The sequence below is a fragment of the Elephantulus edwardii genome, unplaced genomic scaffold (genome assembly GCF_000299155.1).
Source record: "Elephantulus edwardii isolate Elephantulus edwardi_28Jun2011 unplaced genomic scaffold, EleEdw1.0 scaffold00057, whole genome shotgun sequence".
Lineage (NCBI taxonomy): Eukaryota > Metazoa > Chordata > Mammalia > Macroscelidea > Macroscelididae > Elephantulus > Elephantulus edwardii.
Window position 1 is genome coordinate 17,424,476 of NW_006399807.1, and position 15,997 is coordinate 17,440,472.

At 36.0% G+C, this 15,997-nt stretch overlaps 1 protein-coding gene across 1 annotated transcript in view; it reads left to right on the forward strand.

The window, feature by feature from the left end:
• SUCO (SUN domain containing ossification factor) overlaps positions 1-15,140 on the forward strand; it is a 123,686-nt gene extending 108,546 nt beyond the window's left edge. The window contains exons 22-23 of the mRNA XM_006887433.1: positions 13,415-13,470; positions 14,694-15,140. Coding sequence (XP_006887495.1) covers positions 13,415-13,470; positions 14,694-15,137 — 500 coding nt within the window. The 3' untranslated portion in view covers positions 15,138-15,140. The remainder of the gene's footprint in view (positions 1-13,414; positions 13,471-14,693) is intronic.
• The last annotated feature ends 857 nt before the right edge of the window (positions 15,141-15,997 follow it).

Below are 15,997 nucleotides of genomic sequence, written 5' to 3' on the forward strand. Positions count from 1 at the left end.
GTAGTATTTCTTTTTAGAAAGGGATGTTTGAGAAAGTTCAACAGATATGGAAAACCTGAGTGTGCTCCCATAGCTCCTGTGCTTATCTGCCTCCTCTTCCCATAAAGGTAGGACTTTTTTTGTCTCTAGTTCAGGATTGTGAGGCACTTTCTGAACAAAAATGTCATCTTTCTCTTTGTAGCTTTCGAGTCTATAGTAGAGTTCCATTGACTAACACTTAATTTAAATTAATAGATGTGTGCTGAATGGCTCTTATTTTAGTGTCTTTATAACCAGTGCTTATTAAGAAACTTAAAAATTTATCTTTAGAAATATTAGCATAATCAGATTATTTGTTTCCATTAGGAGTGATTTTTTAAATGGTTACTGGCTTTACGTGCTTTCTTAATAATTTTCACCTTTGTTATTAAATGTGCACCATATTTCATTCTGTTAAATCTACCCTGTAATTATTTCCGAGCTTCACTGGTTTACTGTTAATCAGAGTTTTGTATATGTAATCCATTTTATAAGTGGAAAGTTTCAATTTTAACATATATCCATGAAAGTATAATAACCATGTCTAAAGCTCAGTGAATTTTCAGAAACTGAGGAAATTTATGTAGCCAGAATCTTGAAAACTTCTTGGCCTCTTTAGCTTACTGCCCATCCTCTCTAACAGTAACCACTGTTTTGATTTCTAACCATTGATGGTGAGATTCACTTTGCCACTGAGTATAATTATATGTACTCATTCTTATATAGTATTCAAATATAAAAGAAATAGATTTCATATTATTCATTCATATTTAGATTCTTTTCTTTGGAGGTGAATACATTATGCATTTCCATTGAGTATATACACAGAAATAAGAGTGCTGGGTCATAATGTTTGTGTATATTCAACTTTCTATACTACTACACAGTTTCCATACTGTTAAATGAATTCACATCAGCTGTGCTTGAAGGTTGTACTTATTCCACATCCTCATTACCTTTTAGTATTGTTGGTCTTTTTTACTAGTATGCTTGCATTTTGAGTCCCATTTTAAATGAACTTAAATCATAGCTATTTTACTGTTGTTCTCTTTTTTCCTCTCACTAATCTCTCTCGTCTAATAGATTTACTTCTATATTAAGACAGTTGGACCAATTTAGTTCAGCTTTAGGAAGTTCTGGTGGCCTGGTGAGTAAGGAGTTGTGCTGTTAGCCCAAAGACAGGTGGTATGAATCCACTGGTTGCTCTGAGAGAGGAAGATGCGCAGTCTTTTTTCATATGATTTACTGCCTTTGCTGAGAGTCAACTGTGAGTCTGACTTTATGGCACATAACAATAATTCATCTTCACAAAAAAAGGAAGTTAAATACATTAGGCAGGAGACTAGTTGTAACTCTTACTCTCCTACTAGTTAATTCATTCATTCTTTTCCTATTTAAATGAAGTATCTTTTTACAGCATCTGTGATTTTAGCCGTCCTATTCTTGCCTTTATTGTCATATCTAAGCCCTGTGGCACCACAAAATGTTATATATTATTGAGGGGAACCAACTCATAGCTGAACCTTCAGTAGGCTTTTATAGAATGTAAATTGCATGGGAGATTGCCCATTTTTCTTCTGTGTAGTAGCAAGTGGATTCAGTGTCTTTGGATTGATAGCACAGTTCGTTGTCCACTAGACCTCAGAGCTCCCTATTCTTTATAATTAAAAATATGATAAAGATTAATTCATTAGTTTACAAAAATGTTAGGCCAAGATTCCTACCAATTTAATCTCGATCAAATTTTCAGAATATCAGATCACTCCAGTAGAACTGTAATCTACACATAGTAAGGAATTGTTTTTCTGGGTACTTTAAAGTATTACGCTCAAATTTCCACAAATAATTAGCATCTGAGCACATTAACGTTTGCACCACTAGGTGGATCAAAATGAACCAGGTAGTTTTCATTTTTAAAAAGAGTAATATTGAAAGTTTATAACATCAAAAAATCAATAAATAGAACATAGTCAGCACCCTCTCTCTTTTTCAGAAATCACTACTATCTTGAGCTTTAGGATAATTATTTTTATTTTCTGAATCGTTTTACCATCAGTGTTTGAAATGTAATTTGAGCTTGCCTGCTTTTGAACTTTTCATAAATGGACTCACCATATAAATGTAATTTTTTTGGTTTCTTTTTATTCAATATTTTTTAAAGTCATTGCAAATACAAATAATTTGTTTTGATTAATATATAATATTTCAGTAACTGACCAAATCATAGTGCATTTACCCATTCTTGTGTTTACTGTTGGGCTGTTACAAGTGATAAAGTGTAAACATTCCTCATTGTAAGCTGGAACATGGTTATATGAGTTTCTCTAGGAATATTACCTAAGTGTAAAATTACTGGGCTGAAGGATATATTATCTGCAAGTTATAATAGGAAGTGTTCCAAAGGGATCTTATCAATTTGTTTCTACTAGCACTGTGACTTAACTCTGGTCAGGGAATCTTTTCAGATTGTAAGTCCATCTTGTTGAAGGTCTTCCTCTGTCTCCTAACTTTCCACTTTTCCAAGCATAATGTCCTTTTCTAAAGACTGACTCTAACTGATAGATAACATGTCCAGAATCTTGTCATTATTGCTTCTAAGGAGCACCCTGGCTATTCTAAGATGGATTTTTTTAATTAATTTTTTTGTTATTGTTTTGCTACTGTTGCTGAGATAAGATGATAGCACAAAGTTGTTTTTATTTGCATCTCACTGATAGCTAGGGATTTTTAACATTTCATGTTTATTTGCCATCAGCATGTCTTTGGTGAAGTGTTTATTCATATCTGATGCCCATTTTGCGATCTGGTTGTTTACCTTTTTCTTGTTGAGGTCAGTGTCTGATTTTCTGATTCATAAGAAGCAATTGAAAATAGCATAACTTGGGTCTTAAGTGTACTTTAGTCTTTAAACTGACACCCTCACTCTTTGGCACCTTGGAGATGTCCTTGACAGCAGATTTGTCCAGTGCAACACATTTAGTTTTTGACTGTTATAGCCATGGAAGTTGATTATGGATTTAAGTAAAATAAAATCATAGTCAGTATCACCCTTTTCTCCACTGATCTTGATGTTGCCTAATGAACCAGTTGTGAGATTTGTTTTCTTAATATTGAGCTGTAATCTATATTGAAGCCTGCAGTTGTAAAAAGAGCAAAGGCCACATGGGGATGGCCATACCTGACCTTTACCAACTCCAAAATGGAGAACTCTCCCCATCAACAACAACCCAAAACCAATTGCCATCGATTTAGTCATGTTCCCGATGCTTTCTTTCTATTTATCCCAACATTAATCTTCCTGCTTTATTTGGTCAAAATTCCAGTGTGATAGCTCACAACCATTTTGGGGAAATCTAAAGGCTATATTTCAGATTAGTTGCAAAAGACTGTTATAATGACTTCCAAAATGTGCTTGTAGACACCTCAGCGTTGAGCCTCATTCCTTTAGGCCAGTGTTCTTGGTCCTGCCAATATTGACTCTCCCCTCATCAGACCTTCAACATACTTGGGCAAAAGGCTCTTAGCTGTAGTTCAACAGCATAGTATAGCATTCCCAAGGTCTACTCATGTCAGGTCTCTGGTTTTCTCCTTTGGCCACTGTAGCAGCAAGGCTGTCTGACATTGCTGCTGTAAGTCTAGATTGTGCAAGTCAATAATCTGTGGTCCTGAAGAATGCCCGCTGCATGCCTATTCTGCTTTGATAGTGGTGAGATTTTCTCATTCTGTTGCTCAATTTAAAGGTGAAAAGAGACAATACCCTTGTGAAAAGGCTAACACCTTATTTGCATATTCTTGCCTATATATGTGGCAAAACAAGTTAATTGATAGAGAAGCCATTTTAGACAATAGACCCTTGACCCCACAACAGTCTTTGATCATCTTCAGTAAATGCTCCAAGTCTTTTTAACTTTCTATAAGCAAGGTGCATCATGTAGGTTGCAGATGACTTTTCCTTCCACATTCTTCATAGAGTTGAGCTTCTTGAATGATGTGTTCAGCACACAGATTGGATAGGTATGGAGAAAGAATACTACCTTTGACCAGACTTTAAATCATGTAGTGTTTCCTTGTTCTGTTGAAATAGATGCTTCTTAGTCTAACTTCACAGTGTTTACAATTAAGTGTTCTGGAATTTCCATTCTTAAAAATATTAGCTATAATTTATTATGAATCATACAAATACCTTTGCATAGTCAGTGAAACACAAGTAAACTTTTTGCTGCTTTCTGCTTGTTCCAAGCCCTCTTCTGAACCCATCTTGAATTTCTTGCAGTTTTCTGACTTGTTCTTTTTTGTTATTGTTGTTGAAAATAGTCTATATTGCTTGATTTCATCAGTGACTGTTATTCTTAATAGTTCCATATAAAACTACAACCCTCTAATAAATGTTCATCACAAAAGTATAGGCATTTGACTGATACTATACTACTTCTAATACCTGTTTGGGAAAAACCAAAGTGTTATCTGTTTTCTCCAAACTAACAACTTTTTCAAGAGTCATTGTTAAAATATTTTTAAAGCATAGATTTAATATATTTATTGCTGTTGCATAGACAATCAGTATTGTAGGTTGATGCAACAACCATGTTTATTTGAATACTTGTAGATTATTTTGGTTTTTCTGTAAATATAAGCATATCTGATAATAAAAGACAACATTGTTAACATTTTTTTCTTAGCTACTCTAATATTGATGTTTCAATAGAAGTGGTTAGCATTTTTATCTTATTTCTAATCTTAAAAGAAAAATTTTCAGTGTTTTACTTATATTTGCCATGTTTTGCGGATATTTAAGGAAGGTCCTCTCTGTTCCATGTTTGTTCATATTTCTACTTTTCTTTTAATCTGTGCTTAATATTTTTTAAATTTTTTTATTATGTTTAAAAATGGATTACATTAACTTTCTAATGTTCAGCTAATACTACATTCTTAAGCCCAAATGAAACATTGTTGTCATTAGTGTTGAGTAGCATTGAATGTGAACCAGCTGGTTTTCAGTAGCAGTTAGTTACATGGAAGGAGATTGCCCATGGAGCAGCTGGTGGATTGCAACTGCGTACATTAAGGATTGCAGTGCAGGTTCTTACACTAGGCTGTTCTTGTCAACATGTACCATAGAGTCAGAACTGACCCATAGCTGATCGTCCAGAAGGTTTTCAGAGGCAGTTAATTACACCGGAGGAGATTGCCCATCCTTCCTGAGCAGAGCAGCTGGTAGCCTTGCACATGTGCCTTTGGGATTGCAGCACAACTTCTTGCCTCTAGGCCACTACAGCTTAATATATGTGTATTGTGTGTATATAGATGTTTATCTTACATAATTTTGGCTCCTAATAATTATGAATTTGATCCTTATTCTTCATAAAGAAGTCTAGCACATAAGTTTTTATTATTTTGTTAGACTGTTGGTTTCGTTGTGTAAGATTTACAAACCTAGATGAGCAATGTTCTTTTCCCCTTTTCTCTCAGGATTTTAATAGCCTAAGTATTCTTTAATTGTTAAAGATATGTCATATCTAAAGGAGTTTTGCATTTATTTCAGATTTGCAGGAATTGAGTTTTGTAAGTTTCTTGAACTTTTAAAATTTTCCATATAAACTTGTCCATTTTGTTGTTGTTGGTATGTGCTATCGACTCACTTGCAACTCATAGCGACCCTGTATGCAAGAGCCCTAAACGCCATTCTGTCCTGTGCCAACCTCGCCATCTGAAACACACTCATTCCCACCACTCCGCTCACAGAATTGATCCATCTCATTGAGGGTCTTCCTCTCCTGCATTGTCCCTCCATTCTCCCAAACATGATGTCCCTCTCCAAAGCCCAGTACCTCCTTGCAACATGCCCAAAGTGTGTCAGACAAAGCTTCAGAATCCTTGACTCCAAGAAGCATTCTGGCTTCACCCTCTCCAGAAAAAACCTGTTTGTTCTAGCAGTCCATGGTATATTCAATACTCTTATCCAGCACCGCAGCTCAAAGGCATCAATTCTCCTTCTATCATCCCTATTCACTGTCCAACTCTGACACGTGGTATGTAATTACAAAGAATATAGCCTGTATCAGGCACACCTTAGTCTCCAGCCTGATGTCATTGCTCTTCAGTATTCTTGAGAGGTCCCTCAAAGCTGACTATCCCAATGCAGTTTGTCTCTTGATTTCCTGGCTGCTGCTACCAAGAGTGTTGACTGTGGAACCAAGCAAACTAAAACTGCAGTCTCTTCACCATCCATACTGATGCTGCCAATTGGCCCAATGGTGAGAATCCTTATTTTCCTGACATTGAGCCTCAATCTATATTGGAGGCTGCAGTCCTTGACCTTCTGCAGGAAGCACTTCAAGTCCTCCTCAGTTTCAGCAAGCAGAGTTGTGTCATCCACATAACGCAGGTTATTGATGACTCTTCCACCAATCGTGATGCCACATTCCTTCTCGTACAGCCCAGCATCTCAGATGATCTGTTCTGCATACAGATTGAAAAGGTGTGGAGACCAAATACATCCCTGACCCCCTTCTTGATTTTGAACCATGTAGTGTCTCTTTGCTCTGTTCTGACAACTGCCTCTTGGTCCAAGTATAGGTTTCACATTAGCACAAATGTTCTGGGATTCTCATTCTTCTCAGAGTCAGCCATAGCTTGTTGTGATCCATAGAGTCAAAAGCCTTTGCATAGTCAATGAAGCAGAGATAGATACTCTTCTGGTATTCTCTGCTTTCTGCCGAGATCCATCTAACATTAGCTACAATATCCCTAGTACCATGACCTCTTCTAAATCCAACTTGCACATCTGGCAGTTAGTTCTCTGTTGACATATTACTCCAAATGTTTTTGGATAATTTTCAGCAAAATCTTGCTTGCAAGTGATATTAATGATATTGTTCGATAATGTCCACACTCTGTTGCATCACCTTTCTTTGGAATGGGCACAAATATGGATCTTTACCATTCAGTGGGCCAGCTGGCTGTCCTCCAGATTTCCTGGCAAAACTTAGCACATCCAGGGCAGCGTCTGTTTGTTGAAATAAATCAATTGGTATGCTGTCACCTCCTGGAGTCTTGTTTTTTGCCAATTCCTTCATAGCAACTTGAACTTCCTCCTTCATCACCATAGGCTCTGGTTCATATGTTATTTCATGAAATTCCTGTGTGTCAGCCAATTCCTTCTGATACAGTGATACTGTGTACTCCTTCAATCTTCTTTTTATACATCCTGGATCATACAACATTCTACCCAAACTATCTTTAAGTATTGCCACCCGTTGCTTGTATTTCTTTTTCAACTCCTTCAGCTTAAGAAACGCTGAGCGAGTCTGGCCCTTTTAATTTTCTGACTCCAGCTCTCTGCACATTTCATTATAGTATCTTGCTTTATCGTTCCGAGCTGCCTTTTGAAATTTTCTGTTCAGCTCTTTGATTTCTTGATTTCTTCCTTTAGCTTTGGCTTCTCGGTGCGCTAATGCAATACTTAGTCTCATCTGACATCCATCTTGGTCTTTTCTTCTTCTTCAGCCTTTGTAATGATCTTTTACATTCTTCACGGATAATTTTCTTGATATCCTCCCAGAGCTCACTTGGTCTATGTTCATGGGTGCTCAAGGCCTCAAACCTATTCCTGAGATGGTTTTGAAATTCTAGTCCATTTTAGCAGAATGATAAAAGTAGCATAATGTCATCTCATACTTTATCTTGTTACCTGTTTTTTCCCCTTGTCATTATTAGAATATTTTAATTATGAGAACGCAGGAAATTTTCTTCGTTGTCATTAGCTTGGAAGTGATACAGTTTCTTCTTTTTTAATGGTTTAAATATCTAAAATTTGTCATATCGTACTTACTCCTGTACATGAAAAAGATTTTAAAATAACTATCTCCAACATAATTTGTATGCTCATGTTTTCCATTTTAATTCAGCAAAGTATAATTAAGACATTCTTCTAGGTGGTATAGCACTGGTCTGTGCATTGCTGTTTAGAGGTTACTCGTGGTTGCTGTGGTGCTAAACTAAACACTGTGACACTGATGTGCCAAATGCGATAATGATTACCCATGATGGACAGTGTTTAGTGGAGCTTCCCAATTAAAACAAGCTTGGAAACAGGAGTGGCATCCACTTCGGAAATGGCTTGTCTGTGGAAACTCTATGAACAGTGCTCAGGGCTTTCATTCATAGGGTCACTATGAGTTGTCTACGACTCGACAGCACCGAACAACAACAACATAATTAAGACACACAAGGGTGGAGGGGCAGTGCAAGACAGGAGGCCTTCGATGTAATGGATCAATTCAGTGACTGGGGCAATGGGGGTAGGTGTGTCAGAGACTATAAGATTGGCATAGGATAGAGCAGGGTTTAGGGTTGTTGTACATAGGGTTACTATGAGTCTCAGGCAACTCTACGGCACATAACAATAACATCATAATTAGGCAGTTAAGGAGCTGAGTAGAGATTTCAAAGGGCAGCTAAAGAAGACAACGTAAAGTATTATTATGAAAAATGCAAAGGGCTAGAGTTGGAAAATCAAAAGGGCCAAATTCACTCAGCCAAAGCTGAAGAACAACAAATTCAAGCCTCAAGTTGCAATACATATCACATGCAAGGAAAATCCTGCTGAAGATTATCCAAAAATGACTGGAAAAGTATATTGGCAGAGAACTACCTTAAATACAAACTAGGTTTAGAAGAGGCTGTGGCTTTGGAGACATTGTTACCAGATGTATCTTGGCTGAAAAGAAAGAGTACAAAGAGGAATGCCTGTCTCTGTCTCATTGACTATGCAAAGGCATTTGTGTAGATCAAAACAAATTTGGCTAACCCTTAAGAACAATGGGAATCTCAGAACACTTGATTGTGCGCATGCAAAACTTAACCAGGAAGCAGTCCTCATAACAGCAAGGAAACACTACATGGTTCATGTGGAACAAATATTCTGAAGGCTGGATTTTGTGAGGAGGAATGTAGCATCAGGATTGGAGGAAGATTCACCAACTTTCGTTATGCAGATGACACAACCTTGCTTACTGAAACTGAGGAAGACCTGAGGTGTTTGCTGCAGAAGATCAAGGGCTGTAGTCTTCAATATGGATTGAAGCGCAACATCAAGAAGACAAAGATTCTCACTTCTAGGCCAGTTGGCAGCACCGTGATAGATAAAGAGATTAAGGTTGTTAACAAGTTCAGCTTGTTTGGCTCTATAATCAACACTTGGCACCTGCAGTCAGGAAATCAAAAGATGAATTACATTGGGGAAGTGTACTGTCAGAAACCTCTGCAAAGTTCCAAAGAGTAGGGAAGTCAGTCTAGGGATTAAGGTGCACTGGATCCAAGCCATAGTCTTCACAATTACTTGCTATGCATCAGAGAGCTGGATAATGATTAAAGATGACAGAAGAATTGATGCCTTTGTGTTGCTGGAGAAGAGTATTGAACATACTGAATGGACTGCCAAGAAAACAGACAGGTCTGTTTTGGAGAGGGTGAAACCAAGTTTCTGCTTGGAGGCAAGGATTTTGAAGCCTCTCTCTCACATACTTTGGGCATGTGGCCAGGAGCAACCAGTCCTTGGAAGTGTGAAGGGACAGTACAGGAGAGGAAGACGCTGCATGAGATGGATTGACTAGTAACTGGGATAATAGGTTAAGTGTGTCAGAGTTAGTAGAATAGCTCAGGGGAGAGCTTAGAGCTGTTGTCCATAGAGTATGAGTGGCAGGCGACTTGATGACACATAGCAATAACAAAAATCATAATTAGTGAGCTCGAGGGGCTTAGTGGTAAGGAGAGGTGCTGCCAACACAAAGGTATGTAGTTTGAATCTACCAGCTTCTCTGCGGAGGAAAGCTTGTCTCCTACTTCGTGATTTACTGTCTCTAAAACCCACTAGAGTGGTCAGCCATGGGTCAGTTCAATGGTACACAACCATGTTTTACCGTGAATACTAATTTAGATTTATTCCTGTAGCTATGATTTCCCCTGCCACATAAGATTTCAGTCTTTATTTCCAAATCCCATCATTACTTCTTTCAATCTGAAATGATCTTTCTTAAGTCTTGCTTGAGTTCTTGAGGGCTCTTTGAATATCTTTTATTGTACAGGTAGTCCCCAGCTTAGAACATTTGCATTAAACAACTGCACTTAGGAAAGTGGGAGTTACGTATTCTGTGATTTAAACTTTGGGTTTATTTAAAAGCACAGTGACTTTTTGTAATTTCATTGGTATACAAAACTGAATAAAAATTATTCTTTGACCACTGTGACTAGCGGTAATATTTAGCTCTACCTATTGTTCTTAATTTTATAAGTTATCATAAAATAGGCTTTCATTACTTATTGGAAGTCCTATTTGGTTTTTTTCTGCAGAAGATATAACTTAACTTTTTTAGTCTGTTAAATAAAACAATTTGTATAACGAAAAAAATCCAAACCCTCTGTGGTTTTCTTTTTTCATATCATAACATTTATTATTATTATGTGATGTTGAGTTGTTTGTGAATTATAACTGACTTATGCACAATAACTCTGAACCCTGTCCTACCCTGAGCCAATTTCATTGTTTCTGACATACCTACCTCCATTACCCTAGTTATGGTGTCAGTCCATCTCTTCCAGAGTCTTCCTCTCTTGTGCTGTTCCTCTACCCTTCCTAGCATGATGCTCTCTTGGTCATCCTTGGAATGTTCAGTACTCTTCTCGAGCATCATAACTCAAATGCACCAGTTCTTCTATCATTCTTGGTTAGTGTCCAGCTCTCTGATGCACAGTAAGCAATTACAAACAGCATGGCCTAGATCAGGTACACCTTAGTCTTGAGACTGACACTGTTGCTCTTTTGCACTCTGGGAGGGAGAGGTCCATGACAGCAGATTTGCCTATTCATCTTTTGATTTTCTGACTGCTGGTACCAAGAATGTTGATTGTGGAGCTAAGCATGCTGGAATTGTTGGCAGTCTCAATTTTTTTCTCCATCTATCATGGTGCTGCCAATTGGCCCTGTGGTGAGAATCTTTGTCTTCTCGATGTTGAGCTGCAATCCATATTGAAGACTGTAGACCTTGACCTTTTACAGCAAATGATTTAAGGTCTCCTCAGTTTCAATGAGCAAGGTTTTGTCATTTCTGTAATGCAGCTTGTTGATGAGTTTTCCACTAATCCTAATACCACATCCTTCAGGTACTCCTTTCTTAATTTTGAATCTTACAGTGTTTCCTTGTTCTGATGACTTCTTCCTGGTCCAAGTGTAGGTTTCTCTTGAGCACAATCAAGTTTTCTGGATTCCCATTCTTTGCAACATTAGCCACAATTTGTTGTGATTCAGTCAAATGCCTTCACATAGTCAATGAGACATAGACACATCACTGTGGTACTTTCATCCAAGATCCATCTGACATGGGTTATGATGTCCCTAGTGCCATGGCCTCTTCTCAACCCAGATTGTATTTTGGGTAGTTCTCTATCTATGTACTGTTCAGTCAGTTTTAGATAAATCTTCAGTAGGATTTTGCTTGTGATTTACAGCCTCTGAAAACTTGCTGGAAGGTCAGCTATGAGTTGGTTGCAACTTGATGGCATATTACATTTATATATGATATTTTAACATATAATTTGCTAATGCTAACATTTTCTTGCCAACCTCCAAAGATAATAAAGGTTTGATAATAAAAGACAATAATAATGAAAACTTAAGAAAAAAATAAATAAAAGATTGTCTTAAGCTAGGTCAGACTATCACAAGAATTATAGGAATGGGAAATTCTCAGCCATTTTTATACCCTCAAATATTACTTCTACTTCACTTTTTTCCTGGTTCTTCAGTTTAATTAAGCATTCATTAGGCCTTTTCTATCCTTTGTCTCCTAAGTGCCTCAAAGTTCCCATCTTTTTGTTTTTCTGTCTTACATTTCACATGTTCTTCATATTTTCCTAGTCTGCTATTAAGTTCCATTATTGTGGTTTTAACGGCAGAAATTTATCTATATCTACATGTTCTTTTTGTATTTTTAAAACATATTACTGTTGTTGGATGCTGTCAAGTCAGTCTGACCATCATGTAACAGTGCAATTGCCCCATAGATTTTCATTTATGTATTTAAATCTGGAAAGCATGACTGTAGTTTATTTCTCACATCTGTGAATCTTTTTATTGCTTTTAAAGGTTCTTGCTTTGTGTACTTGATAGTGTATTTCTGCTTGAAAGATTGTTTGTAAGGGGAATTAGAATAGTGGTCCTTAGGCCAGAAAGAATTTGTGGGGTTTTTTTACACAAATTTGTGTTTCATAGCTTAAAGTCTTTTCAGCCACCCACTAAGTGTTGAAAATCTGGACAGGTCCCGGTATAACTTTACTATTTCATTGATATTTATGGTAACATTTTATTAAACAGCTTATATTTTCTTATATTGGCATATGCTGTCAGGGATAAGGTGACTTATTTTCTGTTTGACTATCTGGGTTCTTAACTTTCCTTCACTTCTAGATGGAGGATTAGATAATGCTTGCAAATTTTCAGTGTTTTTGGTCATGTTTGGAAAAGCTAGACTTAAATGCTTTCAGTGAGGATATTGGTCCTAGTATCTTAGCAGAAATTGTAGAAGTGGGGGCATAGTTATTTTTTACAACTTGAGAAGTTGCATATTTTTCACACTATTTAGGAGATTGCTAGAATATTTTAGCATATTTTATTATTTTTAAAAATTTTTAATTATTATTAATTTTAAAGAGACTTTGGATTTCCATTCATATTTTATTATTTTCTTAACATATATGTAGGATGTAATGTAAAGAAGTTGAGTAGTGTTAATAAATCTCATAGTGTTCATTTTTTTAAGATCTATTTTATTACTTCATGGAAAGATAAGAAAAATACGAGTTGTCATAAAAGTGCTTAAAATAATCAAATCCTAGAAACTTAGACCTAGAATAAAGATACCTGACTTACTCATTATGCCTTAGTGTCAAAATGATTTGATGATTTTTTTTTTTAATTTTAGAGTTCAGTTTTGATTATGAAAAGAAACAGAAAAGTACTTCTCAGATCTTTTTTTATTTGTTCCTCACTCTTCAAATATGGTCACAACTGCTTGTTGCTAATTTACATTAGTAACATTATACAGAGTATATTCTTTCAGAGGAAACAATCTGTGGGTTTGGTAATATTTAGTAAGATCAAGAGATAAATGGCAAGGCTAAGCCTAAAGAAGAACCCTAATCATATGTAAACTAGTAGTACTGTTTTTTGCCCTGGTTATTTTATTTTGGCTTATTAATTTAAGATGCATAAATGTAGTTAACCCAATAAATCCATTGATCCTATTAAAAGAGTAATTATTAATAAATAATACTCTTTTATAGTGTTTAAACATGGAATAATTTCCTTCTCATTTTACATCTGCCTTTTTCTTACTTATAGTAGCCCCAAATGATTTGTACATCGTAGAACCCGTCAAGTTTTCACCAGAGAAAAAGGTAATATTTTGTTTTCTTTTATATGTATTGATACATGGTCATCCATGAATAAAAAGTTGGAAAGGTTTAATACAACCTTTAAGTTGCCCTTAATCTTACTGTTTATTTTCAGTCAATAAATTGTTGTAGTTTCTTGGTGACTGTTAACAGCAGGACAGATATGCCTTACAGCTGAGACAGGTTGTTTTTTTTAAGTGTAAAATCAAACTAAGGATATGCAACAGAAGATAGTAAGTATTTTAAATTTTGCAGGTCGTATGCTAACTGCACTTTTCTAGATACAATTTGCCATTATTTATTTGGGTAAGATGAAGCACAAAGCATGCAACAAGTGTCTGGAACTGGTACTATCCAATTTTTCAGATAAGAAAACTGAAACACAAAGAGTTTGTAACTTTCTTAAAATGACACATATCAAATCTCAGAGTCTGTATTAGCTACAGAATTTGTTCTTCACATTTTGCCTCTCGTTATTCTCAATTTGATTAGAGCTGTTTCTACAAATGCCTGACCACAATGGAATGGATTGAAAAATTATGGTATATTTACACAACAGAATACTATGCAGCATGCAGGAGCAATGATTTTGTAAATTACTACCTAACATGGGAGGGTCTAGAGAGCATTATGCTAAGTGAAATAACTCAGTCTCATAAAGATAAATACTGCCTAAGACCATTATTGTAGTATGAGCATCCAAGATGAGGCACTTAATCATACGGTCACACAATTTGATGGGTGGAGGGAGAGATGGGTAAAGGAAAGGGGGAAAATATGGTGTGAAAAACAATGTATATGCACTTTATGAACTTTGTAAGTAAATCAGTCTAAAAATTCTTGTCTAAGAATTGGAGATTAAAATTACCACCTTTCTGAGTTAATAAGTAGGTATTTAAATGTCAGTCATCACCTTTAAAGTCATATTCTAAAATAGTACATAAAGAGTTATTGAGTAATAGTAACAAAATAAGGTTGTGATGGTCGGAAGTATTTTTTTTTCATGTATGGTGAGCATATTTGGCATAGGAAACATGTGAGGGAGTTGTGCAGTTATGTTTTTTTATGAAAAACATAACCTGTATAAATGCAAAGTATATATTTACTATGCCATTTTATTTTTCACCAGGAGATGGCATTTTCATCCACTAGTTCTCTAAAATGTTTGATTAGATAACTATATATAGGAGATCTAATTCCTACCCTTTCTTTTATATATGTCACAGAAGAAATGCTACAAATATAAAATGGAAAAAATTGAGACCATCAAGCCAGCAGATCCATTGCATCCAATAGCCAATGGAGACATAAAAGGAAGGAAACCCTTTACGAACCAGAGAGATTTTTCTAATATGGGAGAAGTTTATCACTCTTCTTATAAGGGTCCTCCATCTGAAGGAAGCTCAGAAACTTCATCACAATCAGAAGAGTCTTATTTTTGTGGCATTTCAGCTTGCACAAGTCTGTGCAACGGACAGTCCCAAAAGACAAAGACTGAGAAGAGGGCTTTAAAACGAAGGCGATCTAAAGTTCAAGACCAAGGAAAATTAATAAAAACTCTAATACAGACTAAGTCAGGATCATTGCCGAGCCTGCATGACATAATCAAAGGAAACAAAGAGATCACCGTGGGAACGTTTGGTGTTACAGCAGTCTCGGGACATATCTGAAATGTTTTTGTACTGGAGACTTTTTTGTTCTCTAAAGAACAGTCTGTGGTATTTGAAGGGGTTGAGGGAGGGAGAAACTATGGGAAAAGTATTCAGAAATTATGGTTTCTGCCTTTTAAAAAAGTAGATGGGATTGTGTCAATCTTGGTTAATGAGCTGCAGTTTTACAAGGCTGATCACTTCCTACAATTGTAGACATTTTATAAAGATTTTTTTTTCACAGATTAATTACTGGGATAAAAGTAATATGGAAGCCCAGTTCCTTGGGTGGGATAGGAATGAAAGCCTAAACCTCTTCCTTTAGCTTTGTTCCTATTTCTTGCACCTTCCTATATTTATGTGCCTTTTGTCTATTTATAATGCCACTGGAAGAGGAGGGAGACTTTCTGTCATTTGATTTCTTTTATAACTTTGTTAGTATTTTGGAAGCTGCAAACACTGTAAGTCTTTAAAGAGCTTAGCAATGTGGGTCCTACAGTGTAAAAGATCCTAAAAGAATTGCCAATTAAGATTTGTTTAGCAAACTCACTGACTGTAAACACTCACTGAAATTTCCAAGATTTGTTTTTTGGGTTTTGTTTTGTTTTGTTTTTTGTACATGGTGATGCTCTTAGTGTTTTTATATAACTCATTTGGCTTGGGTTACTTTTTCCATAGTCACTAAGTTACAGAAAGTAAACTACCATATTCAAGCTTTTCTTGAAAATGGCTAGTAATTACAGATAATTTTTTTATAAATTCCCCTTTTCAAGCCATTTGTGAAGGCTTTCTTTAGCTGTATAACCATTCACAGTGAACACTAATCTTTAAAAAATTTGAAGGTTTGGTAAATGAGTCCCAGTTTCATCTAATCTAATCAC